The sequence below is a fragment of the Bacillus rossius genome, chromosome 1 (genome assembly GCF_032445375.1).
Source record: "Bacillus rossius redtenbacheri isolate Brsri chromosome 1, Brsri_v3, whole genome shotgun sequence".
Taxonomy (NCBI): domain Eukaryota; kingdom Metazoa; phylum Arthropoda; class Insecta; order Phasmatodea; family Bacillidae; genus Bacillus; species Bacillus rossius.
In genome coordinates, this window is record NC_086330.1 from 279,234,834 (window position 1) to 279,260,217 (window position 25,384).

Consider the following 25,384-nt stretch of genomic DNA (forward strand, 5'->3'; position numbering starts at 1 on the left):
CAGAAAGAAAAAAAAAGAAGAGCGCGTGTAACTCAGTGCACGTGACAGAACTGAAACTTCTTTGGCAACTCAAACCTCGACTAGTAAGTATGTATATCGCAAGGGGTAAAACGGGAAGACAGAGGAAGAGAGAGGAAGAATTTTTTTTTCTAAATAAATATGAATTAACAAATTGATTACTCACTTCGAAATAAATTCTCAGGATAATTATTGAGCAATCGATTAATGATTAGGTAACATTATATATTTCTCACTGTTGAAATACACCCCAGGGAAAACTGTGCGTGTTATTGTTTCTTCAAACATTTCTGCCACTTGGAACACGCCAAGTCTCTGAACAAAATATGAAATTCATAACAGGTAGCGCTATCTATGCGGGAAACGCAGGGACTGTCTCAGAAGCGCTCTCTACGCTACTGGTTAAACAAGGAGGAAAGCAAGCGCGCTGGTAGGAAATATAAAATTCAAGGCACTCATAGCTGACTGTGTAAACCAGCGCATGCGCACACTCTCTGTCTTATTCTTTCGTTCATCTATCTCTTTCAGTTATATTAAAAAAGGGGGGGGGGGGGTCCAATCATCGCACAAAGAGATCCAAAACGAGCCCAGCAGAGGTTTCACTTGAAAACTCGAGCATGTTTGAGCGTGTAATCAGTAGCTCAGCGCGTGTTTATCGCATAGAGGGACTCTTATTTGCTCGCAACAGGTATGATTTAACATATCTTGAAAATACGCTATTGCTAGTAGACGCTGGTTGTCAAGGAAAATTCTCAAGAATGGACAACACAGATGATGAATACATAAACACACTAAGAACAAGCCAATAACAGCTTATGGCAAATGCCACATGCTTGGGCAACACTGAGAATTCCGTGGAAGCAATTTAGTCTGTTAAAATGACAGCACAGAGGACGACGAGGAACTGCAAAAATAATCCTATATATAGTTACGCTCCTCACTGACTTACTGACTGTAACGCCAAAGAGATATGTATACCTTGGATACAAGCGTATCATGAAGATGAAATATTAGCCTACTCCACACAGATGTGTATAAAATATAAAATGGAGAAACATTTGTAATACAGCTACATAAGTGGAACACGCCTTATTTAAATTAAATTTATTGTTTGTTATATTCATTCTTTTTCAATGGGCAACATAAGCGCCTCACGAATAACTGCTTATAATTACTAAAATGGTTTAATCTCGGGAAGTTTAGCTCTAAACAAAAAAAAAGTGAATTTTTTTCCCTTTTTTGTAAATGTAACTATGCGTCACTGGGAATCTTATGATATTTTGAATTTTGTACTGATTGCCTTGCAAAAATCTTTGCTTGTATTTCATAAATATGCTATATCTTTTAAGTTTATAATTTTATTAAAAAACAGTTTTTTGTCTTTTATGTATAAAATATATGTTTGTATGCCCTAACGATTTTTCGCAAATTTTCTTTTTTTGTAGTTACGCCCTTTTGAATTTTTATATTATATTCTGCTTTTGTGGTCACTTAATTTACTGCCGCTTAAAGTATAAGTAAATAGCACAGATGCACTTTATACATATTAATATATTTTTGACAAACTTTCTTCATTATATATATCAGAAATAATTTTTTATATTAAAATTTTTTTGCAACGGACGCCTCAGGCGCCATACGACCTAGTTTTAAATATCGGAAAATAAACACAACAGCTGGAGACTACAGAGAGATACAGGGCGAACCCAGTGATGGGACTAACCAGGCTTCTGATGAGACAACGAGAGCACGGACGAACACACACTCGCATCAATAAAACTTTTCTGCAGAATACAAGGGTCTCTAATGGCAGCTCAGATTAAATTAATTTAATTAATTATCAACAAAGGCTGTAATGAGACCCCGCTTTTATTTTATAAAAATAACAGAATTTGTAAAGACGGTACTGCAACTTACCACGGTGCTTCTAGTAGCGCTAGCTTATACTGTATTAAAATTTGAGCAAAAAAAAATTCAAATGGCATTATGTCTCGATCACATTTCTGTACAACCTTTTGGATGCACGTAACTCAAAATGTCAACTGGCTGAAGAACTACAACTAGTCAAGAACAGACAAAATGAGGTCTCCCAGCCAAATTGTTATGACATGCATACTCATACTCTTGAGCAAAGTGAAACTATTATTTTTACAGATGGTGTAAAACGGTTATACATCCTATACTGTGTTGCTAATCCTCAGATATAAGTTATTACAGCGCAAAACATGTGTATGACATAGCTTATTAGAACATTTTATTGTTTTATATTTTAACAATTTTTTTGCGAAAAAAAAAATTAAGTTTTTCGTTGCTATCGTTTCGTTTATATTTGTATTAATGTTGTAAATATTTTTTTAGCATTGTGAGCAAGGGAAATTCAAGGGGGTAGGTACCCCTCTTCCCTCACTCCAATCTAAAGTGGAAAAATAAACATAAAACTTAATCTCTGAAAAATATTATTGACATAATAGTTGTCAGTATTAAAAAGCTGTGAAAATAGTTTTAAAAAAGAGGACACTGCTGACAAGTCTGGTCTGTGACAAGTCATTAGGCATTCCTCCTCCCTGTAAGAGGTTGTATCCCGAAAAATGACACCTCCCCTCCCCATCCGCATTTTTAAGTTTTGCGTTAGATACGTCCTTGATAGCAAATAAATAACAAATAGCCTACATAAACTACTCCCAAGTGTGGCCGATGACAATTTAGCGCTCAAAACTTGAAACAATATTATTGAAACTAATATGACTGCACGACTTATTAGCTCTTTAAAAATATTTGATTGACTGTGGGATTTCAAATTATTTCTGGTGCTGACATAAAATTAAATGTAAATTTACTTCTTACTGTATAATCATTACAGTACTATTAAAATGACATTGAAAATTAATACTAATTTTAATAGCTCAATTTATCTATACAGTTTCTTACCATGTATGATAAATTTCTCTTTACCTTCTTTACTTTTTAATAATAATATTATAAAAAACGTAGTCTTAATAGATAGTACCTACATATTTATTTTATATTATTGAATGAAAGTATAAACTCAAATTTTGTGAATTTTACAGTAATAAATTTTATATGTCAATAAACCACATTTGTTAACTCAGGGAAGTGTGTTTCATTTCGAGTTTTACCTTCTATTTTGATAATATTTTGTTTTAGATGTATATCTGCTGTATAATATTGCGTTTACTACTCATCATTTTTATAATAACCTATTAAAAAGTTCGTCTTTGGTGGCAGTAATTACTGTCTAAAACTAATATTATACATTATGCATGTTGCTGTAAAACTCCATAAATAAAAAAACTTTTTAAAAATAATATAACAAGATAAACGTATAGTTCATTTAGTTAGAACGCAGTTTTCTCAGTAAAATAATTTATATGTACTCTGATAAACGAAGATACATAACCGATGTTCTAACACATTCAAGTCATGTTACACATAATCTATTTTACAATTATTACTGTGCTGACAAATGTTAGTAGGTATCTAATATATTTTCAGACACATTTTAAGTCACACTTTAATCCCAATTTTCTTGTGCCACGATGTAAGTATAAAAATATTAGCTGTTCGGACACACTGAGAGCATAGAACCTATGTTTTATGTTACAAAACAATTTATATTTTTGCCGGTCTAAGCACATATCTAATGGCTTTTCGGACACAGAAAGAGAAGAACAGGCTACGTTTGGAACGAATTAAAAACAAAATAGGTATCTAGCCCAATATCATGGCTCAGAGATTATATATAACCTGGCTGGTGAGTCAAAAGGTCCAGGTTTCGATCCATAACGGGGTCGGAGATTTTTCACTGGTAGAATATTTCCTTCCAGGTTCGGGTGTTGTGATGTTTTTCCCCCCTCCATGCAGTGGAAGGCATGGCAAACCACTGCAGTATCGCCCTGCCACTACCACTACAAGTATGCCGTGGCTTCCACCGCCTGAGGTCCACCGTGCTAAGACACGCATCGAGGATTTATCATCATCATCACGAATTTAACGAATGGTTTTGGACTCACTTGAAGCACAGTATGATTTTTTTATTTAAAAATAACGTTACACCCTTTTAAGTAGACATGTAATGGGTGGTTAGACACAACGGGAGCAAAAATACATTTATTTTATATTTATAAATAATTTTTTTGTCATTCATAATGTAAGAATGAGTGCATGGTAAAATTAGTTTTATTTTTAAAATATATTTAACAAGTGTTCGGGCAAACCACGATCACGTTTCTTTTTATTTAATTTATAAACTCATCGTATACCCATGTAAGTAGATATCTAGTGGACGTTCAGACACACCGATGGCACGGTACCTGTGACGCTGCGCAGCCGGACCCAGGGCGGAGCAGGTACCACCAGCGCTACTCACCGCTCGTCGCAGGAACAGTGCATGATGGTGCTGATGCGCCAGTTGAACAGGCCGTACTTCTCCTCGAAGGCGGAGATGAAGAAGGGGCAGGCGGTGTCGTGCACGCGACAGCACTTGTCGGCGCCGTCGAAGCCCCCCAGCTGGGTGTACTTGACGGCCGTCTGGCCCTTGCCGCACCAGCGCGTGCCCGGCACGCGGAATATGTCCATGAGCTCGCGCTTGCGCCTGCGAACCCGCGGGCAGGCGACCCGCAGCACCGTCACCACCCGCCGCCCACTCGCCTACTCACCGTCGCCGTCTTGTCCCGCGCGAGGAGTCCTGGCTGGCCCAAGGCGCGGTCTCGCGCGCCGTCTTCAGTTCCTTTGCTTCTTTCGTCATCACTGTTGTTTAAAGGCTATTTCCAGATACGTCCCTTGCAATTGTTCTTCTGCCACCACTGTTTCCAACAGGTATTCACTTCATGGTTGTAAAACTCCGCGCAAGTCTTCGTAATAGTCATCAATTGCGAGACCTTCTACATACATAACATTGCACTAAGTGAATATCTGATGAATGTACTCGTGGCAGAACAACAAATGCACAGGCCGGTATGGAGCAAAAATCTCAGAAACAGCCCTTAAATAAAAGTGATGACGAAAAACCGAGAATATCAACACGGCGTGGGAGACCGAGCGTTAACGGGGTAGCATCCTACATTATTTTGCTTTTATAATTTTTGAGTTTTTGCCCAATGGTTATTTATTAATTGTTTCATCAAGTCCATACAACAAACTTTTAAAAGTTTCATTTATATTTCAACATTAGCGGAACTGACAAAGACAACATGTTTTAAAGTAATATTTTTTTTCCGATTTAACCATGTGCAATTTTTTTCCCCATAAAGCTGTTAAATGTTGACGCTTCATTCACATATTTGAAGGGGAAAAAATGAATTCTCCAAAAAACTTGGAAAAGCTTTAGAGAATTTTGACTGTAAATATTAATGAAATGAACTCCTTTAAAGAAAGTTTTATGACAAATGCAATAATTATTAATTCAATACTGCATGCCACATTAAAACATCTGCTAGCATTGAAATATAAATTGGCTTGATCCAACCATTTATAGACATGCATCTATAGTTATTATATGGATTAAATTCACATCATGGACAAAAACTATGTAATCGATGAATTATAGAAGCAAAAATGAAGGAAACCACCGTCTTCAGGGCAGCGCCGAGTCTCGAGAACCAACCAACCTGCTCTTCGGTCGACCAACCCCAGTTCCAGCCGGTGTCTGGCTCACATGGCCTTCTCAACTCTCAACACCCGCCTGAATGTGTGTGTGTGTGTGTGTGTCTATATATATATATATATATATATAAACCTAACTGTTTGTCCGCTCTCGGCGTATTTTGAAATGTTATTTCGTAAACAGACGCCACTCTAATAGCTAGAACGGTTTTAATATCGCGTGGTTTTTTTCTGGGGGCCTTCTTATATGAGTGAGCGCCAGTAGATAGTATCGGGAGTATCAGGGGGGTCATGATCGGCCGAGAGGTAGCTAGCGGCAGTGTCGGCGCTCGACCAGGCGCCCAGCCTGGCGGAGGAGGTGGCGGGCAACAATCGCTTTTCCGGAGCGATTACAAGTGGTTTTACGACTGAGTATTTAAGAAATATTGACAGTAAGTGCTTGAAAGGGAGTTATAGAAACCGTAAGATGCCGTTTACACTCAACAGTTTCAGGCTATAACCACATTTTTTTTTGTCGTTCGAATGTCTAAAAATGACTTCTTTAAAGTGTAGTTTAAAATTTAGTGGGATGCCTGAAGTTAGTAGTGTTACAAAAAGTTATCCCTGTCAAGTTACTGGCGTTTAGTATTGAATTATATCAATGCAGTGTGAATGGGTCATTTATTTTATTATGCCCTATTCTCCTTAAAGAAACTTACTTTCAGGAACCTTCTAAGAATACTGTCAAAAAAGAAACCACATGGACTAACAAAAAACATTAGTTCCGAATGTGTGTTATACGGATCTTGTAAAATGGGCTTTTGGTTGTTGAGAACAAAAAAAAAAATAGCTGACTGTGGATTCTCAGGAATTTGTGAGGTGTAATACAGAGTGAGTCTGAATTTGACCAACAAACTTTAGCTGCGGGTTTATCACAAAACTATAGTTCAAAACATATGTACTAATTACGGTTTAAAGAGCTTACTTACTTTGTCTGGTACATGCCCTTGAAATTGGGGCTGAACAGCTAATGTATCACAAGGAATAGATAACTTATATACCAGGATAATTTTAAACTATATATATATTTATTTATTTTCTTGTGTTATCACGCCTCACCCCGCCATTTTCTGGATGTGCTAGTATAAAATTTAGATTAGAAAAACAAAACTGAAACGCAGCTCGAATAACACCCAGTACTGTATGCTCGAGCTGCTATAGAGGCACTATCGTTATCTTGAAGTTATTAGGAAGAAAAATTTATATTAATCCACCTTTAAAAACCACATACTCCCGCGTCATAAACATTTATGGAAAATAAATGCCTTAACCCCTATTAAATCAATAAAACCACTTATGACAGCAATCAAATTTTAATTTGTTAAATGAGGACAGTTAAATAATATCCAAACACTAAGTATTCCATCTTATATACATTATCTAGTATTTGCAATAAACTGAACCTTAAGAAGGCCCACCGACAGAAAACCAAGGTCTCGGAAGCAAAAGCAATTAATTTTATCGAGCTTCCTCCCTGCTATTTAAAGATAAACTTTTCCAACCCCACAATATATATATATAATTTGTTCACATCGCATTTTTTGCAGGGTTTCCTATTAATTATGTTAACAATGAACTTGTAACTTTTCGTCCTATCAGTGTAAACCCATATATTAAAAAAATTTAACAAACACCCCCCCCCCCCGGCCCAAATATTTTGTTCTCCCATCCTTGACACTCGACGGCTCTGGCCATAACATAATTCGTATTTATGTTTTTAACTTTATTTTAATCGTGATAAGAGCTCCAGCCGAACGCTGTATATATAGTTAATGGAAAAGAATATATTCATGTAAAATCATAGATATTTTGTAAATGTGTACATTTACACGAAAGAAAAAAAAAACAACTGTATCAGTTCAAAGCAGTGTTTGCAGTGCAGTAATGTTCGGATTCTTGCCCGGGCATTTATTCTTTGTGTTGTCCCAGTACGCACATTAGTTAGAGAGAGTTATTTCCCGGGCCGTACCCTGAATGGTTGGTTGGTTCTGGACGGAGACTCGGCGCGCGGCGAGGCAGAGAGGCAGGAGAAGAAGAAGCTTGAGCAAAACGCGCGCACCAGGCGCGCACGAACGGGCCGGGGGTACGCCGTCTCACCTGCGGTCGCAGCGGCAGTGGCTGAGCGTGAAGGGGCGGTAGTTGAAGAGGCCGTGGCGCAGCGAGAAGGCCGGCACGGCGCTGGGGCAGTGGTCGTGGCGGCGGCAGCACTTGTCGGCGCGCGACCAGGCGCCCAGCTGGGCGTAGGAGGTGGCGCTCTGGCGCGGGCCGCACCACTTGGTGCCGGGGGCTATCAGCGCGTCGCTGAGCGCGCGCGCGCGTCTGCGGGGCGCGCAGGCCTCAGCAATACCGCTGGCGCTCGCTCGCGGTCACAGGCACGGAAACTTTGCGCGTTCATTTGGTCGCACGTTTGCGCTGTGTTCACGTTTGGACACGCCCCTCTACAGACCGTGAACCAGCGATGCCCGGCTAGGAGAGAACTAAGTGAATTTGATGGTGCCGACGAACAAGAAAACAAAAAAAAAAAGGTCCTCGCTAAGAAATCAGCCTATGTAAAAGCAAACGTTTGTAGAGAAAACATGACGCTTTGCATTTTCGCCCTAAGCCAAATGAATTCACGAAATTTCCGTGTCTCGACCTATATTTCCCCAGATATAATAATTTTACACGGTTTAAAGTGGCAGTATCCTAAATTTTTTAGCTTTTAATATTATGTGTTTTCGCGCATTATTTTAAATAAATTTGCAATATAAACATATTTTATTGTCCTTAATTAAAGTTTTTATGAACGAAATGGCAAATTTTTATGTCACTACTAACATGTACTGTGGTATACAGTTTTGTATTAAGCGTCCGTATGTAGCCTTCGTCTTCACTTTGTTTTTAGTATACCATTCATAAATCATTAAAACTATTTTTCTTAAAACCTGATAAACTAAGGTTTCAATGGTTTCAATAATTGGTAATTAATTTTACTGATTTATGAATTATATACAAAACCAATAAAGTTTTTTAATACGAAAGTTAAATACGAATGGTTAATCCAAAACTGTATACCACATCCTTTTATGCTTTCTGTACATGCTAAGACTCACATATTTGCCTTTAAGTACATAAAAAAATGTTAAATATTTTTTTTTAGTAGAAAAGCCTTTTATAAACAATTAAATATTGTTATACGTTAATTTATTTAAAATCATAAGCCAAAACCCGACTATTAGAAGAAAATTAATTTAGGACACTACAACCTAAAGGCTCGATCTGACATGCCATGTTGATTTCTTTTATTTTGTCATCATTGGTATAATTTAAGAACTATTTCAACTCGATACGGCGGTTGCATTTTCTTAATTTCAAAAAATATTTTCAGCAGATATGCACGTAATGTAATAAATTGGTTGTAAAAGGACGCGTAAGTCTTTGTTATTATCACTTGCGCGTCTTTTATTAACCCATTATATTACACTTAGTGAATATTTGTTGAAAATATTGGTGACAGAAAAATAAATGCAAGGGAGATAGACCATAAGTATAAATTTCAGAAATAGCCCATAAATATTAGTATGACGAGAAAATTAAACCTTAACATGACGTGTGGAAACGAGTCTTAAGAAGGAACAGGTATTTTTCGCGAAAAGAATTCGACCTCTCGTTAGATTGCAATAACGCATAACCGTAATAACGTATGGCTAGACACAGTGATTTTCACGATATAATCTATCGCTCACTAGACTGCAATAAGGTATGTCTGTGCCAGCAATTTCTGCCTTGTGATTGACGGCCGTCTGCAAGAGGCGCCCTTGCCTTGTTTGACCGGCCATTCATAGCGCGTTTTCTTGCGCACAGAATTGCTGTGATTCGTATGCCGATAGTGGGCGTGTACCCGAATGAAACTCGATGACGATGCTACAGTGTTTTAACACACAGCTGGTCTCTTAAGTCTTTTTGCGAAAAATACGTGTCCCTAGTAAACGCTGCAGTCAGAAGGCAAGAAACTTTAGTCACTACAGTCCTTAACCCACGTATCCGCCACTCCAGCCGCCTACCTACCCCTGGCTGCTATTTAGTGTGCAATCGAAGTTTTTAGGAATTTAACTTGGTCAGCCTTAATGTTGAAGTACACTTTTTAATGGTTTTATCTGAATTTTTATATTATTGGAATTTTATTTTTTCCTGTTTAAAAAATTAGGTAGTAAATTGTTTTGTTGGTTAATTTAGCATCAATTTTTAACCTTTTTAGGTAGACTAAGACACATATTTGTGGGAGATTAATCGAACTTAAGCTACTCATAATAAAATACGCACATATGTTAATTTAATGATTGACATGGCGATCAATAAATCCAAGAAACAAAAACTAATAAATTTTTTAAAGCATGGAAGCAATGTGTTTATCGGCAGGCAGAAGGAAAAGAACAAAGAAATGTTACGAGATAGAAATCCAAGTAATGAAACACAAAAAACCAGCTAACCCGTTGAGAAAAATGCACTATTTAAGGGCAGGACGAAACACAACATGTAACGAGCTCGCGCCATAACCAGTCACTGTCGCTGCTAGGGAGACAAGGAGAGGGTATCCATCCAACACCGCCCTACGTCCACTCGGGTTTGTTGGAAATCAAGAAGGCGTTCGCAGAAAATTCAGATAGAGTCGGAATTCGACCGAAATATAGACCGTTCGCAGGTTCGTGACAAGCAAAAAAAAAAGTAGAAACATGATTACGGCTATGGGCTTTTTCTTCCCTAAGCTGTCATACGTTTTTGAAGATGGAACTGAACACATGATTTATTGCAAATAATAGAAAACTAATTTAAGATAGAAAAATAAGTGTCTCGGTATGTTTAACTAAACGGAGTTCTACCACCACCTCAAAATTTGTCACTGAAGTTAAATAATGTTTTTGAATTAATTCAGGCTAACATCCCTATATATAATGCTTTTTTACCGCTTCTAATAACGATGAAACAATTTTTACGACAGTGACAAGTTCTATGGTGTTTGTTTGAATGTTCACTTAAATATTGTCAACACACGATTATAAGCAATAATAACACATGTGTTCAGCTTCAAATTCAAAGGCATATACTACCCTTGGGAAGCGCTTAAGACCACAAGTCTTATGAATGTTTTCAACCCTTTTTACTGGTTTTACCGAAGTTTGCAGGTCGAATTCTGACTACTTCTGTACAAGCTCAGGGCAGAGGAAGTTGTACGGAGGAGAAATACGTGTTTAGAAACGCACGCTCATTCAGAAAAACCATTTGAAGCATGGTTTGGAAGTGCCTGCGTTTATATTGAAAGCATTTTGCTCAAGCTTCTGTTGCTTTCCTCGCGCTGGACAAGTTAGACGAGGTGGTTATAAATACACACTACATACATCACACAACACCATATGCAAGAGAAACAGAATCTATTACAGATCACAAAATTTGCAGTACAGCATTTACTATTCTAAACTACAGCATGCGTAAATCACAAATTACAACAACAATATTACTTCAAATCTCCATGTAGACATGAACTATGTGAAATAGTCTCAAAAGTACCATTTTCATAAGTTGATTCAATGCAAGAATAAAAGAAAGCTCAAACTTGGCATGCAATAGAAGCAAAATAATGTTTTAAAATGCAAAGGAAAAAAGTTCAAACTCTTAAGTTTTCTAAGACAATCTCTCCTAGGGCTAATTCACGATTGCATACTACTTAAGAATTAACAGTAAGTATGTATTAATCCTGTCGTTAAATAATGCCTCTATGTTTACAGGTTTTTTTGGTTTAAGACTGTATTTAATGACAGTTCTAAACCATTACACTCGTATATTTCATATTTCAGGCACATGATGAATTCTTACTGTTAATTTGTTATGTGTAATACTATGGGCAGTTGCTATGTTTATAATTGAGTGTTGTTGTGCGTTTCACAGAAACCATTTGACTTTTTTTATGTATACATTTGTGATTTGTTATAAAGCACATGTTGGCAACCAAAGCTGATATTTTTTTTTATTTTTACTACATCTGGTTAGTAACTGAGTAAAGACAAATTGGTCTTAAGGAATTCCATGCTGGAACTTTAGTAAGCAGTCAAAGCTGGACGGTGTTATGCAAAAATGAATTAATAAATATAAGTAAAAAACTGAGTTATTGGCATAGCTGTGTAGGTGAAATAGCACTATATTAAGCAAAAATTATTTCATTGACATTCCAAGTTACTGTGCCACGGAGGCCAAACATTCAACCAACTGTCGCAATTTCATGTGTTCAAATTTGAGTTCAATTTACTCGGTTCTAAATATTTGTGGATTAACCCACTTTTGCATAACACCTTTCAAATGTTCTAATTACGTTTACAAAGGTTGTTAGTAAATAAGGTAGTAGGTACAAAAGCGGAATGTTCATAATACGTAAGAAGCGTACTTAAGATGTTGGTTGGACATGCAAGGTCGCAATATGCCGGATTAAAGTTACGTTTGTTTAAATGTGACGGAACCTCGAAGACCATAGTGAGTTCCGAAACACATTAACACCGCAAACGTACTCATAAATTAATGAGCTACGCCATTCGAATGGGATAGAACCAAAGAGTCTTGCTTTCTTAGACACGTGAGCTTATTGCATTTGTATAAAACAAAATTAAATACTTTGGTCTAATAAAAATTAATTCGAAGGTTTCTCGTTGGACCAAAGGTTTTTTTATACATAATCTGTGAGTAGGAACCGGAAAAAATTCCGTTTTCGAGGATTTCTAGGATATAATCCACAGGCATATGCACACTTGGTCAAAAAGTCCTCTGCTCATTGGTCGCTCACTTGAGATATTTCTACCCTGGTTTGGCTGTGGCCCAATAGTTTTCGATTAGAGTTTCTAATTGGCTAAGAGTTTTTCACAAAAATGGTAAGCAAATCATAGCAGCGGGTTAAACATAAAACTGTTTGAATTCTAACCAACCGCGAAATGAATTCACGAATTTTCCCGGTCTCTAACTGTGAGCTAATGGCAGAAGCAGCACCAAGGTAAAATAATGTTAATTCTAACCTGACGCTATGTGAACCGCCGGATTATTGCGGTGTCTCTTTTAACAGTTTTACGTTTCGAGTATGCCTGAATAACTTTCTGGCTGTAAGAACTAGGGACAAAATTTTATGGTTTTATTTTTATGCCAATTTAGTTTTTAAAACACATTATTTCGGTGCTGTTGTTTACATACTTGATAATATTTGTAAAATATTTTTATTTATAAAAATGTATTATTCAACAAAAATAATTCAAACATGTTTTTTGATACGTATTTCACCAAAATAATGTTACAATGCCTGTGATTCATGATGTATTTTTATATTAAAATAATTTGTAACTCAAAAAAAATTTCTTTCAATATCTTTACGATTGAAAATCTACCAACGTCATTAATGTATAAATCAGTTAATAAAAGATGAAAGATGGCGAAAGAAAGTAAATATATGTTTGACCTTAAAATTTTAGTAAAAACTTCTTGCTAAATAAATGACATTAATTGAATTAATTGTATTAAAATATATTGTTCTAATTTGAAATTAATTATATAAAGTGCAGTTTAATCTCATGATTTTAGTGGCATATCGTTGCTGCATTATGTTTTACTTTGTATTTAGGTGTTATTTCTGTTTTTATCGCGAATCGCCATGAAATCTTGTCCCCAGATACAGCAATATTGTTAGTCAATGCTCAAAATTAGTTTGAACAGCTATGACTTGGTCTTAAGAGCCCCGTCAATAGGCGTTTAACCAAGAATGTCGCCCGTGTCAGCGCCAAGAGGCATGTTTAATTCATGCAGGCCACGTGTTTGCCTTAGCCACGCTCGTGCGTAGGTACACGTGCGAGAGGCGACGGCAATGCGTGGTGCATACCGCGCCGGGCGCCGGCTGAATGATTCATGAGCGACGACAGTGGTACCACACTTCGCGCGTGGAAACACAAGCGTCCTGCCTAAACAACTCGGTTTTGTTTTCTCGTTCCCTGCCCCGGCGCGCGGCAAGGTTTCCTGAACTGCTCCTTGCGAGGTTTGTAGCGTTGTTTATCGTCTAGCTACAGCACCGTCGACTCAGAATGGATACAAATAATTAGAGGTACAGCACAATTTTGTCGCAAGCTTGAATTAAATATACTCTCGCACTGTGTCCATGATTGGACCGCAGTTTTTTGGACACGCCCCTCAGTGACCGCGAGGCAACTACATGTCAGGCTAGAAGAGAAGTAAGCGAATCAGGTAGCGCTGACTAATGAGGACAAAAATGTCTTCACTTAGAAATTAGCCAATGGAAAAGCAAACGTGGGTAAAGCAAATATAAGGCATTGTATTTTTAGCCTGAGGCCAAATAAATTCGTGAAATTATCGGGTGTCTACAAATAATTATTCACTGATCCACACAGGATTTACAGGAACAATGGATAAGTTATTATAATTTGCTCGAGGTCTTCTAGCGTGTGTACCTGTACCTACAGCTAGAATTCAAACACACATGCATCAATGCTACTCCTGCTATTGGCCCACAGTTCAGCTGGACGGCTCTTGGCGAATGAGCAACACTCGATGAAAGAATCATCGAATCACGTGTGTCCAGTCGAGGAGTCCCACAAATCAGGAACCAATTAAACGAGACTATTTTGATATGGATGTGTAGATGACTGTGGAATCCGTTAAATAGGTCACCGAACTTGCGAATTTTCATTGCCCCTTTTCATGGCTGTATACAGGATGAGTCCGAACTAGACCGACAAACTGCAGCTGCAGGCTCATCATGACAAAATAAGTAGAAAAAACATAAATTACTTAATATCTAAAGTTCTTCCAAAGGCTTATATTTGTCTCTATAGTTAAAGCCTAGCAATATTTTTTCCTATAAATAATAATTAAAATATTAAAGATGGAATATTTAATTTCTGGATAATGTTTAACTAAACTAAGTTTTACAACCACAACAAATTTTGTCACTGCAGTAAAATGATTTTATGAAAATATTTGGACTTCAAACCTTTATTTTCTATATTAATTTTGTGACGTGTTACTACCGCATAATTATTTCAATGAAATAATTTTACATCAGCTACAAAATTCGCGGAGGCTGTAGAACTTAACGTAATCCAGACGCTAAATAATGTTCTATCTTAAATACTTTCTCTATTATTTACGATAAAAATGTTGTTCAGCTCCAACATAAAAAAACGTACACCATTCTTCGGAAGCACTTTATACCATGAATAGAGATACGGAAATCTTGCGTATTCATTAAGTCGCAAGTAAGAATGCAAACATGTGTTAATGATTGGACCGCAATTATTTGGACACGTCCCTCTACGACCGTGACCGCGAGTCAGCGATTCCCAGCTAGGAGAGAAGTACGCTAATCAGGTAGTTCCAATTAACAAAGATAAAAATGTTCACGCTAAGAAATCGAAACAAACATGAGAAAGCAAACATGAGTTGAGCACACCTATGACTTTGAATTCAATTCTACCCTGAGGTCAGATCTCTAAAATCGTCTCGATGTTTTCGACTTATTTTGTCGGTCGGATTCGAACTCGCTCTTTAAAAAAAAGAAAAGAAAAAAAAGAAATTCAAAATGAGTTCTGTTGATTCTGTTTATGGGCGGAACTGGTGTTTTCTGTTTTCGAATGTTCGTTAGTGAAGTGCTAAGTGCCCTGCCGCGCACCGACTGTAGCGACTGTTTGCCGTCTCGGAGGCTCGCCAAAGAGGAAGTGCTAACGAGCCCGCAGCTCGGGTTCCTGATCTCTGAGCACACACGTGACGAGCGGAGCTGTGAAGGCATGAGGTAAACGGTCCACTGTGCTGTGCAGTCGCACGCCGGTTGTGTTTACAGCGTGTGTACAGCACGCGACGCAGTTTGCCCATCTGATAAGGGGGGATGTCCCGTTCCATGTCATCCCTGCTCGTGATATTATAAATGCCAAAGTCTGTTTGTCTGTTTGTCCTTCTTTCACGCAGCATATAGTTAGCTTATGGACCGGAGAGTGACATAGACTACATATAATTATGAAATTTCATCTTTAAAGGTGTGAAAAAGGGTGAAATTCAGTCTTATATTAGAAAATCAAAGGAGGTAGGTCGCAGACACACAACCAGCGAGTTTGTGTCAATTTTTCTATGTCCGCCACACGGTCATTCAGTAAGGACTGGCAACTTCCTATCCTTCTCTTTGGCGGAATCCATCCGCTTAGTAAAGCTCGCGGCTGCTAGCGAACTAGAGTTGCTAATAACAGTTTAGTTTTAAAGTTCATCAATAAATGGCATTGCCTTGAGTTTGTAACGCATTATTGTTTGGTGCGTTCGTCAATAGATAGCGTTTGTCCCAGATTTGATAAACCGAGTTAGTGAAATCAATGGGACTTTAAAATCAAAATTTTAAACTTGGTAGAGATGTACCTTATATTATAAAGTGTTTAGCCCAGGCAACACCGGGTACTTCAACTAGTAATTTTATATTTACTTTTAATATCGATAACTTGTATTTTTTTAGTGGCCGAACATCAACAAAATTAAATCTATATATAGTGCTTTTTTTGCATAATTAGCTGGAATTTTGAATTTTTAAATTTTTTGTGCAATGTGCAAAAAAGAGAACCAAGCGGAATCAATGTGGAACGCAAATATAAAATAACAACCTGGAACCGGACATACACCCTTAATGTAAGCTGTTAACTTCCGCGTGCGACCAGAGAGTGTAGTAGGGCTAATTTTAATTTCTGCATTTTCATTTTCACCACACACTTACACAAAATATAGTTTGAGAGAGCAAAATACATGTTTAAATAGTGATGAACGAAATCTGTAAAACATGGTAAAAAAAATTGTGGTGACGTTCCTTAAAATGTAATAGAAGTTATTGAACTATGTATAAGGTAAAAACCGAGTGATTCATTAGCAGTTACTGCTACTCATAAGGTTTATTCCTTATGTTATTTGGAGCAACAGGTGTCATAAATAGGGGTTCTGTTCCCAATATTGACGGCGAATAATTCAACAAATTGGAAATGCCTTTCAATGAACTGCTTACTGCTAATGGAGAAGGATGAAGGACCTTGCCTACCAAAGGACTACACAAACACGTATCACGCAAGCCGCTACAGTAACCAAGGACAGCCGAGAGCAGTCACGCAGAGAAACACGTGAGGTACATGAGCGAGCGACCAAGTGCATGCAAGTAGACGGGAACCTTTTTTTAAACATTTTCTGTAAGCTTATTACGCGTAGTTGTGATACTCAAATGTTAACAAAATTGTCCAATAAAAAAAGCGCATTGTTTGTCTCTGTATGGGAATGTTTCGTATTACTCTGTAAATACTGTGAATAGGACCCTCAGTTATGTTAGGAAAAAATCTAAGGATATTATCCAGCGTTGAGCTTTCTGATACTATTAAATTTAAAACAAAAAACCATATAAATGCCACTACTCTCATATGGAATCAAAACATAACTATTACAAAAATAAAAAGAAGCAAAATTTATAAATAGGTAAGAATGCATAATCACATTACAAACACAGTAATATACGTTTAACAAAAACAGCCCAATACAGTCTTCCCTTTATACAGTAGCTATGAATAGGACTTTTAAATATCTTAAAAACCCATGGTATCAGCACAGTGAGTGTCAACGAGGAGGCAGGGTGGAGCAAGGTTGAACGGGTGGGAGACACCATCCGCCCCTCAGAGCTCGGAGAGTTGGTCACTCGGAGAAGTGGTCACTCGGGACAAGTGGTCCTTCGAACACAAGGAGCTCGGAGAAGTGGTTATTCGGACAAGTTGACATTCGGAAAAATGGTAGGCCCCCCCCCCCCCCCTGAATGGACCGGATCTATGGGTGGAGGGTCACCGAAGCCACCAGGGATACAGGACAGATGTGGATGTTGCCAGAAGGTGCCCGAAGCTACCAAGAAGACAGGATGGAGGTGGAAGATATTGCCATATCTTCAAAGCTACCAGGAGTGCAGGTGACAGGGGGCCAGGATGCTGGTGGAGGGATGTATGGATCCGGGCAGTGGGCGGATGGTTCCCGAAGCTACCAAGAGGACAGGTTGGAGGTGGAGGATATTGCCATACAGGATGGAGGTGGAGGATATTGCCATATCTTCAAAGCTACCAGGAGTGCAGGATTGTAGTGAAGGTGACAGGGGTACAGGATGCTTGTGGAGGGATGTATGGATCCAGGCAGTGGGCGGATAGTTCCCGAAGCTACCAAGAGGACAGGTTGGAGGTGTAGGATATTGCCATACAGGATGGAGGTGGAGGATATTGCCATATCTTCAAAGCTACCAGGAGTGCAGGTGACAGGGGGCCAGGATGCTGGTGGAGGGATGTATGGATCCGGACAGTGGGCGGATAGTTCCCGAAGCTACCAAGAGGACAGGTTGGAGGTGGAGGATATTGCCATACAGGATGGAGGTGGAGGATATTGCCATATCTTCAAAGCTACCAGGAGTGCAGGTGACAGGGGGCCAGGATGCTGGTGGAGGGATGTATGGATCCGGACAGTGGGCGGATAGTTCCCGAAGCTACCAAGAGGACAGGTTGGAGGTGTAGGATATTGCCATACAGGATGGAGGTGGAGGATATTGCCATATCTTCAAAGCTACCAGGAGTGCAGGTGACAGGGGGCCAGGATGCTGGTGGAGGGATGTATGGATCCGGACAGTGGGCGGATAGTTCCCGAAGCTACCAAGAGGACAGGTTGGAGGTGTAGGATATTGCCATACAGGATGGAGGTGGAGGATATTGCCATATCTTCAAAGCTACCAGGAGTGCAGGTGACAGGGGGCCAGGATGCTGGTGGAGGGATGTATGGATCCGGGCAGTGGGCGGATAGTTCCCGAAGCTACCAAGAGGACAGGTTGGAGGTGGAGGATATTGCCATACAGGATGGAGGTGGAGGATATTGCCATATCTTCAAAGCTACCAGGAGTGCAGGATTGTAGTGAAGGTGACAGGGGTACAGGATGCTTGTGGAGGGATGTATGGATCCAGGCAGTGGGCGGATAGTTCCCGAAACTACCAAGAGGACAGGTTGGAGGTGTAGGATATTGCCATACAGGATGGAGGTGGAGGATATTGCCATATCTTCAAAGCTACCAGGAGTGCAGGTGACAGGGGGCCAGGATGCTGGTGGAGGGATGTATGGATCCGGACAGTGGGCGGATAGTTCCCGAAGCTACCAAGAGGACAGGTTGGAGGTGGAGGATATTGCCATACAGGATGGAGGTGGAGGATATTGCCATATCTTCAAAGCTACCAGGAGTGCAGGTGACAGGGGGCCAGGATGCTGGTGGAGGGATGTATGGATCCGGACAGTGGGCGGATAGTTCCCGAAGCTACCAAGAGGACAGGTTGGAGGTGTAGGATATTGCCATACAGGATGGAGGTGGAGGATATTGCCATATCTTCAAAGCTACCAGGAGTGCAGGTGACAGGGGGCCAGGATGCTGGTGGAGGGATGTATGGATCCGGACAGTGGGCGGATAGTTCCCGAAGCTACCAAGAGGACAGGTTGGAGGTGTAGGATATTGCCATACAGGATGGAGGTGGAGGATATTGCCATATCTTCAAAGCTACCAGGAGTGCAGGTGACAGGGGGCCAGGATGCTGGTGGGCTACCAAGAGGTCGCAGGAGGGCTCACCTCTCCAGCTGATGGCCGGCGTGGCGCCGCTGCTCCTCGGGGCCTCCCTGCTGCCTGGCGTGGCGCACGAGCCTCCTCAGGCGGCGGTGGTGGTCTCGGCAGGCGGCGGCCAGGCGGCCGAACTGCAGAGGCCACGCCATGTCGGGTGGCGGCGCCTCGCCCGGGGACAGGGCCCTCGCCGTGCCGCTCGCCGGCAGCGCCGCGGTGAAGGAGCGCAGGAAGCCGGCGGCCAGGGGGCGTCTCTTCACCAGCTCGCAGTCGCGCAGGGCGCCGTCGCCGCCGTAGATGAGCTGCAGGAAGCGGGTGCCGTCCGTCGCCTGCCGCAGCGTGATCGCCTCGCTGCGAGCACGGAGCAGTCGGCATCAAGCAGTGCAACCCGAGTGCCCGCCAGCACATTCAACACATGGCCAGAGCAACGATTATTTTGGGATTTCCTTTGGGTATAACATGATTTGAAGCACATGTACATCTGATTTAACTTTTGTAATTGGACGCGGCCTCGACGACCTTGATGCAGTTATAAACAAGGAGAAAATGTGGTTACCCAATCACTAGGAACTCGAAACATTCGCGGGTTCAATGACCTCCAGGTTGGACTCCACGATCCTCTGCATACTCGGGCGAACGTCGTCTGTCCATTGGCTGCTGGCTTGTTGAGGCGTCTCAACTGGGTAGCTTGTGATTCGATACTTCTTTGGTTGAATGTCTCTAATTGGCCTGCAACTTTGGAGGTCTATACCTCGCATTTAACATACTCCCTCGGTGTCTAATCTCGTGAGAGAATAAACCGAAAAGGAAATAAGCGTATCTTTCACATGTCCAAATTCGGAAATCCAAATATTGGGCATGGGTTCCGAGAACCGGGAAATAGGTACACCATTTCCAATCGCGGCGTTGTTCTAACAACTGAACAGCTATGTCGAGAGGTTGAGGAGACCCATCTCAACTTCGGCGCCACCGAACAGCAGTATATTCACAGTGAACCAATACCAGAAGCAGCGCAAAGGTATGTTTGTTTGAAATCTATCATATCAAAAAATGAATTCATGAATTTTTTCGGTCTTTACCAATCAAATGTAGCTCACCAAAGGAGGAGACCTTGTTATCGACCATTGCGATATATAAAATGGTTTGATTATGCGTAGGCAATGTTAGTCCGGTGTTAGCCTGGAGTGAAATGAATCCGCGAAATAATCGGAGCTCCACTAATATGACTCATAAATACAAAGCCTAGGTATAACAGTGCCATGCCACTTCCTAAATCTACTGGCTTTACTTCATGTTTGGTTTGTTAAAAATAATAAACTCTGACACATAACATGTATATACTATCTTAAAAGCGTGATACATCTCAAAAATTAACTATCGCTGTAATACTGTTTATAGTGTCTACTACAGACACCAAATACGACCGGTCAGCATATGACTGACATTTAAAAAACGTATTATAGGTGCCTGATTTCAGTACCCACGATGTGTTTGGGATGTTGGTACCATACATCAGTTTCTGCAAGACATGTAACTGGTATAAAATATGGTTAAGATTGTTCTGTGTATGGATAATTATGTTTGAGATACTGAAGGTTATTTACTGTAATCTCATTAATCTTTTACAAAACTGTACTGGTGTTCTTTTTTATCTTTTTTTAGTGCTTCATGGAGATTTACCAGGCCTTGACTTTGAGACTAGGTGTAAATTTTTAGCAAGAGTTTGAGATGATCAGAGGTCAGGACTATGGTATCGTGGGTCGCGGGTAACCCAAACCTGTACTGATAGTGGCAGAGGTATCAGCGCTTTATCCCTAGCAACAGGCGCTCGTCTGCAAGAGATGCCATTTCCTTATTTGGCGAGGTCATTCAGAACGACGTTTGCTTCCTCTAAAGAATTGCTCTGGTTCTTTTACCAACAGTGGGTGTGTAAATGAAATAAACTTGACCGTTCCTTTAGTGTTCTGCCACACAGCTTGTCCAAAACTATTTGCACGATGAATGCGTGCCTCCTATTAATAGCCGGCTGGTGAATGAGCGAGAGCGAGAGAGAGAGGTGTCCCTGTGAACAGCTAATTCTCTCCCGCACCCTCAACCCTTCGCTCTCAGGGAAGGACACGAGTGTGCTCGTGAACTGCACTCGTAAAAAAGGGCAGCGCGAGGGTGCAGCGAGGACCCTCCAAACGGCAGGATTAAGAGTGCACTCCCCCCTCCATATCGCACGGGCAAGCCTTGCAGTTGAACCTGAGGTATTGATTCCCTTATCGTCGGTGGAGTCCAACTGGTGTACCCTAAAGGGTCATCATGCCTCGCCATTTTTCAACTTTTAAACATTTTTATACTACTTGAAATAAAGCATCCATTTTTTTGTTTAACATGGCATAGGACATAGCTTTGGCTACTTGCTGAAGGCAACACTTGTGAACGTGTGTGATTATCATGATAGTTGTGGTCGCCTGCGTAGAAGGTATGGGCAATATGTTTTATGCTTCGACATGCCAAAAATTTGAATAAAGGTTTCAAAATTTTAATAATAGCAAAAATATGGTAAAATCCAAGATGGCGGGGCATAATTTCCCTTAAACTTTTTCAGTACAATTCAGGTAGCTAATTAATATCAACGTGAAACACAGTTTATTAAAATGAAAATTAACGTGAAAAATACTTTTTATAGAGCCACTATTATTTCATGGATTCATTTCACTCGGGACAAAACTCAATTAGCCTGTATATTATCTACCCTTTAGACAATGCTCATTAGCTGATAACAAGGTTACAAACTTTGGCGGGATACAAATGGTTGGGTACCAATTTAGTTTTCTTGTTTAAAACTGGCTCAAAGTCGCCACTGGCATGAGGCAAATGTATATCGGTATGCTTCAATTCTACTTTGGTACCCAATGACTCCGTGAATTCATGAAGGCTTTACCCGTGATACAATGTCAAGTGTCGTTAAAGTGTAAATAATCAGCAATTTACTCTGTCACTGAATATACTAATAATACAAATTTTGCCGGTATCTATAATTTACTAATGAAATCAGGAAGTTTTTTTTAGTTAAATTATAGCTGCCAAAGTGACATTTTAAATTGGTGGAAACATTTATATAAAAGTAAAAATTGTATGGCAGAATCGAAACAGTTCATGTAATAAGATAATGATTATAATTATATGAATGTTGCTATATGTTTACAGACAGGAAACATTCGCTAGATTCATTAGCCAGTATAATGAAATTCAAATACGTATGCTTCCTTCTGCTTCTGCAATTGGTTCACAGGTTACCTGGAGACTTTGGACCAATGAAACACCCTCAACCAAAGAAGTTTCGAATCACACGTCACCCCGATGAGACATCTCACAATTCAGCAGCCAATGGACAAGTGACTTTTCCCAAGTATAAAGATGACTATAGAATATCTTGATGGTCATTGAAACCACAAATTTTTCCGGTCCCTATTTTATATTTAACATTATTTTGGTATTTGTAGGTGCATTATGTGTGTTTATGGTTAAACAGTCGCTATATGACACGTTCTAGATGATTTATGGACAAATGTCATTATTTAACCTTCGGTCACGCAACAACCATGTGGATCAGTGAATGGATCTAACACAAGCAGGAGCCAATGGAGAGTTTACTATCTCTAGAATATAAGAAGGATAGTGGTCAAATAAACTGCAAAATATCTATATTCCTAAATATGGACAGTAGCCAATTACTCCCCCAAAATCCCCGCGGTTTTTTTTGTAGCACTTGTCTTCTCTTATGACTTGAGACTAGAGAATGGAGGTTCAGTGATGAGGAAGAGATTCGAGAGTTCGGTGACTTACAGGCTAGACTGGATGGTACTGTGTTTTATTAAACAGTTATAATTTGTTTATTGGCTACTGTCTTTGATAAGTCACTTTAGAAAGGACCTCGCATATTCGCGTAGTTATTTTACGACTGTTTAGATTACAAATGTATGTAAAGTTGAATAAACCTTATAACTGATAGTGGGTTATTTATATGGACTAGAAAAATTTGTGGGTTCAATTAACTTTAGGATGGACTCCACAATCCTCCGCATACTTGAGAAAAGTCGCCTGTTCATTGGCTGTTGACTTGCGGGGTGTCTCAACTGGGTGACTCGTGATTCAATACGTCTTTGATTGATATTTATTTCAACAATATTCTTCTAGATTACTCGGGTCTCTACAATTAAGTCTTGAATAACTTGATTGTGATAATAGTAATAAATTGTTATTGGTTTTTATTGGTTTAAAGTGCGGCAAGTATTTTTCTCTTAAAAATATCTGAATGTTCGTTGAACTGCAAAAAGGTGTACCCGCACCGGCTGTTTTCTTTCTTGTAATTGGCAGCCGTGCGGAAAATAAACCATTGTCAGGCCATTCAGAACACTTATGCTTCCGCATTCGTTGAGTGGGGATTCGTTGCCTACAACAGAAATGTAGTCGAAAGAAACTCAATCCAATCAATAAACACAGACAATGTTGCATTGTATTGTAACGGGTATTCACCTCTAACCGGTTACGCTTTTTTGTCGCGACGTGCGAGGTGTTTTTCGTCGCATCCCTGGAAAGACGCAACCCGTAGCACTTGTCTGTGCGAGGGCAACTCAGCTCAGAAGGTCCTCGTTCATTTGACTGTTGCGTGGCACCGGAAGTTCCGCCTGGTGCTCAGGCATTCTGCACAGCTTCGCCCAGCTGAATGAAGAATACTCTGGTTCATAATGACCGTTGCCTCTGGAGGGGTTTATAAAGCCCGGTTCTTTCAGGGACGGAGAGCCCGCACTGACTCTCCGAGGCACCGCACCGCCACCACGACCAACCCAGCGAGGCTCTGCCGCGCCGATCGAAGGGTGAGGTAATCATCGGGGTAAGCTCTGTCACTAGGAACCACGACCGAAGTGTACGAATTGACGTCACCAGTACAGAGGATCCCGGGTCGAAGAGTGAATACTCGCTCAGTGAGTAGAAAGAAACGTCGAAGAAACGAGTAAGCCCCAAGCTAGAGTAAGACGGCGGCAGGGGCATGGCTGGTAGGAGTCCCTGGACGAGCTAGCCACACTCGCCCAGCGAGTACGAGCAGCCCAACGAGAAGCAGCAAGAAGACGAGTCGGCAAAGTGGCCGAGGGCTTTCGGTCTCGACGACAGAGGACGAGGTGTCACAAGCGCCAACAGCTAACGAGCAGCGAGTGGGAGGCACAGGTGACGCCGAGGTGCTCCAACGTCACGGCTGGTTCGAGTCCCAGTGCGACCAGCTGCGGCTGTTCGGCTGTAAGACGAGTCCTTCTGGTGCTGTCGCTAACGATACATAATTGTCACGGCGTCAAGTATTTAACAGAAAGTCTGCTAGCAGCTACAAAGTTACTATTTGAAATGGTCTCAGGGTTAGGGTCTCGAGTTTCCCCCCGCGGCAGCAGGATAGCAGCCACTCTGCGCCTCGTGTAACATCTCCCTGGCCTCGGCAACACGCGGAGGATGTGGAGGGCTCGCCCCAGAAGTCCCGGCTGACCCTCATCCCCCTTCCGGCGGCCGGATAATTACAGAGCCGAACATCTTCATCGGGCCGGGGACCAACACTAGCATCTCCGCGGTCTTCTTTCACTCCAGCAACTACCCGCCTCCCTCCCCTCCCTTCTTTCCTCTCCTCCACCTCCTTGTCGAGGGGAGGCGGGCAGCGAAGGAGGTCGGCTCGCGAGATGCCACCTCTGACCCCGCGCGCCAGATGGTCACGGTGCATCGCGAAGATTACTGCACACGCCGCGGGGAGCGCAATACCCGAGCTACAGACGAGGGGTGCAGGGCAAGAAGGGGGAACATACAGCAGAATACCTGCTCAACTTGTACAGTCAATTATTATTTTTTTAATGGAACAGAAATATTCATGTAAATTTACAGATATTTGAAAATGTTTACATGTACACTGCAAAATAGTGTCCGCACTAAAACTGTGTTCGAAATTCTTAACCGAGCATTTGTGCTTTGTGTTGTCCCAGTACCTCGAATATTCGATTATCTTTCCCATTGTTAAAAAAAACTTAT

At 40.6% G+C, this 25,384-nt stretch overlaps 1 protein-coding gene across 3 annotated transcripts in view; it reads right to left on the bottom strand.

The window, feature by feature from the left end:
* The window catches only part of LOC134527637 (uncharacterized), a 160,581-nt gene that overhangs the window by 74,974 nt on the left and 60,223 nt on the right, over positions 1 to 25,384 (bottom strand). The window contains exons 2-4 of one of the 3 annotated variants that reach the window (XM_063360491.1): positions 19,346 to 19,684; positions 7,777 to 7,998; positions 4,406 to 4,630 (exon numbers count right to left, since the gene is read on the bottom strand). In XM_063360491.1, coding sequence (XP_063216561.1) covers positions 4,406 to 4,630; positions 7,777 to 7,998; positions 19,346 to 19,684 — 786 coding nt within the window. The remainder of the gene's footprint in view (positions 1 to 4,405; positions 4,631 to 7,776; positions 7,999 to 19,345; positions 19,685 to 25,384) is intronic. The other 2 variants (XM_063360493.1, XM_063360492.1) reach the window with 2 other exon arrangements.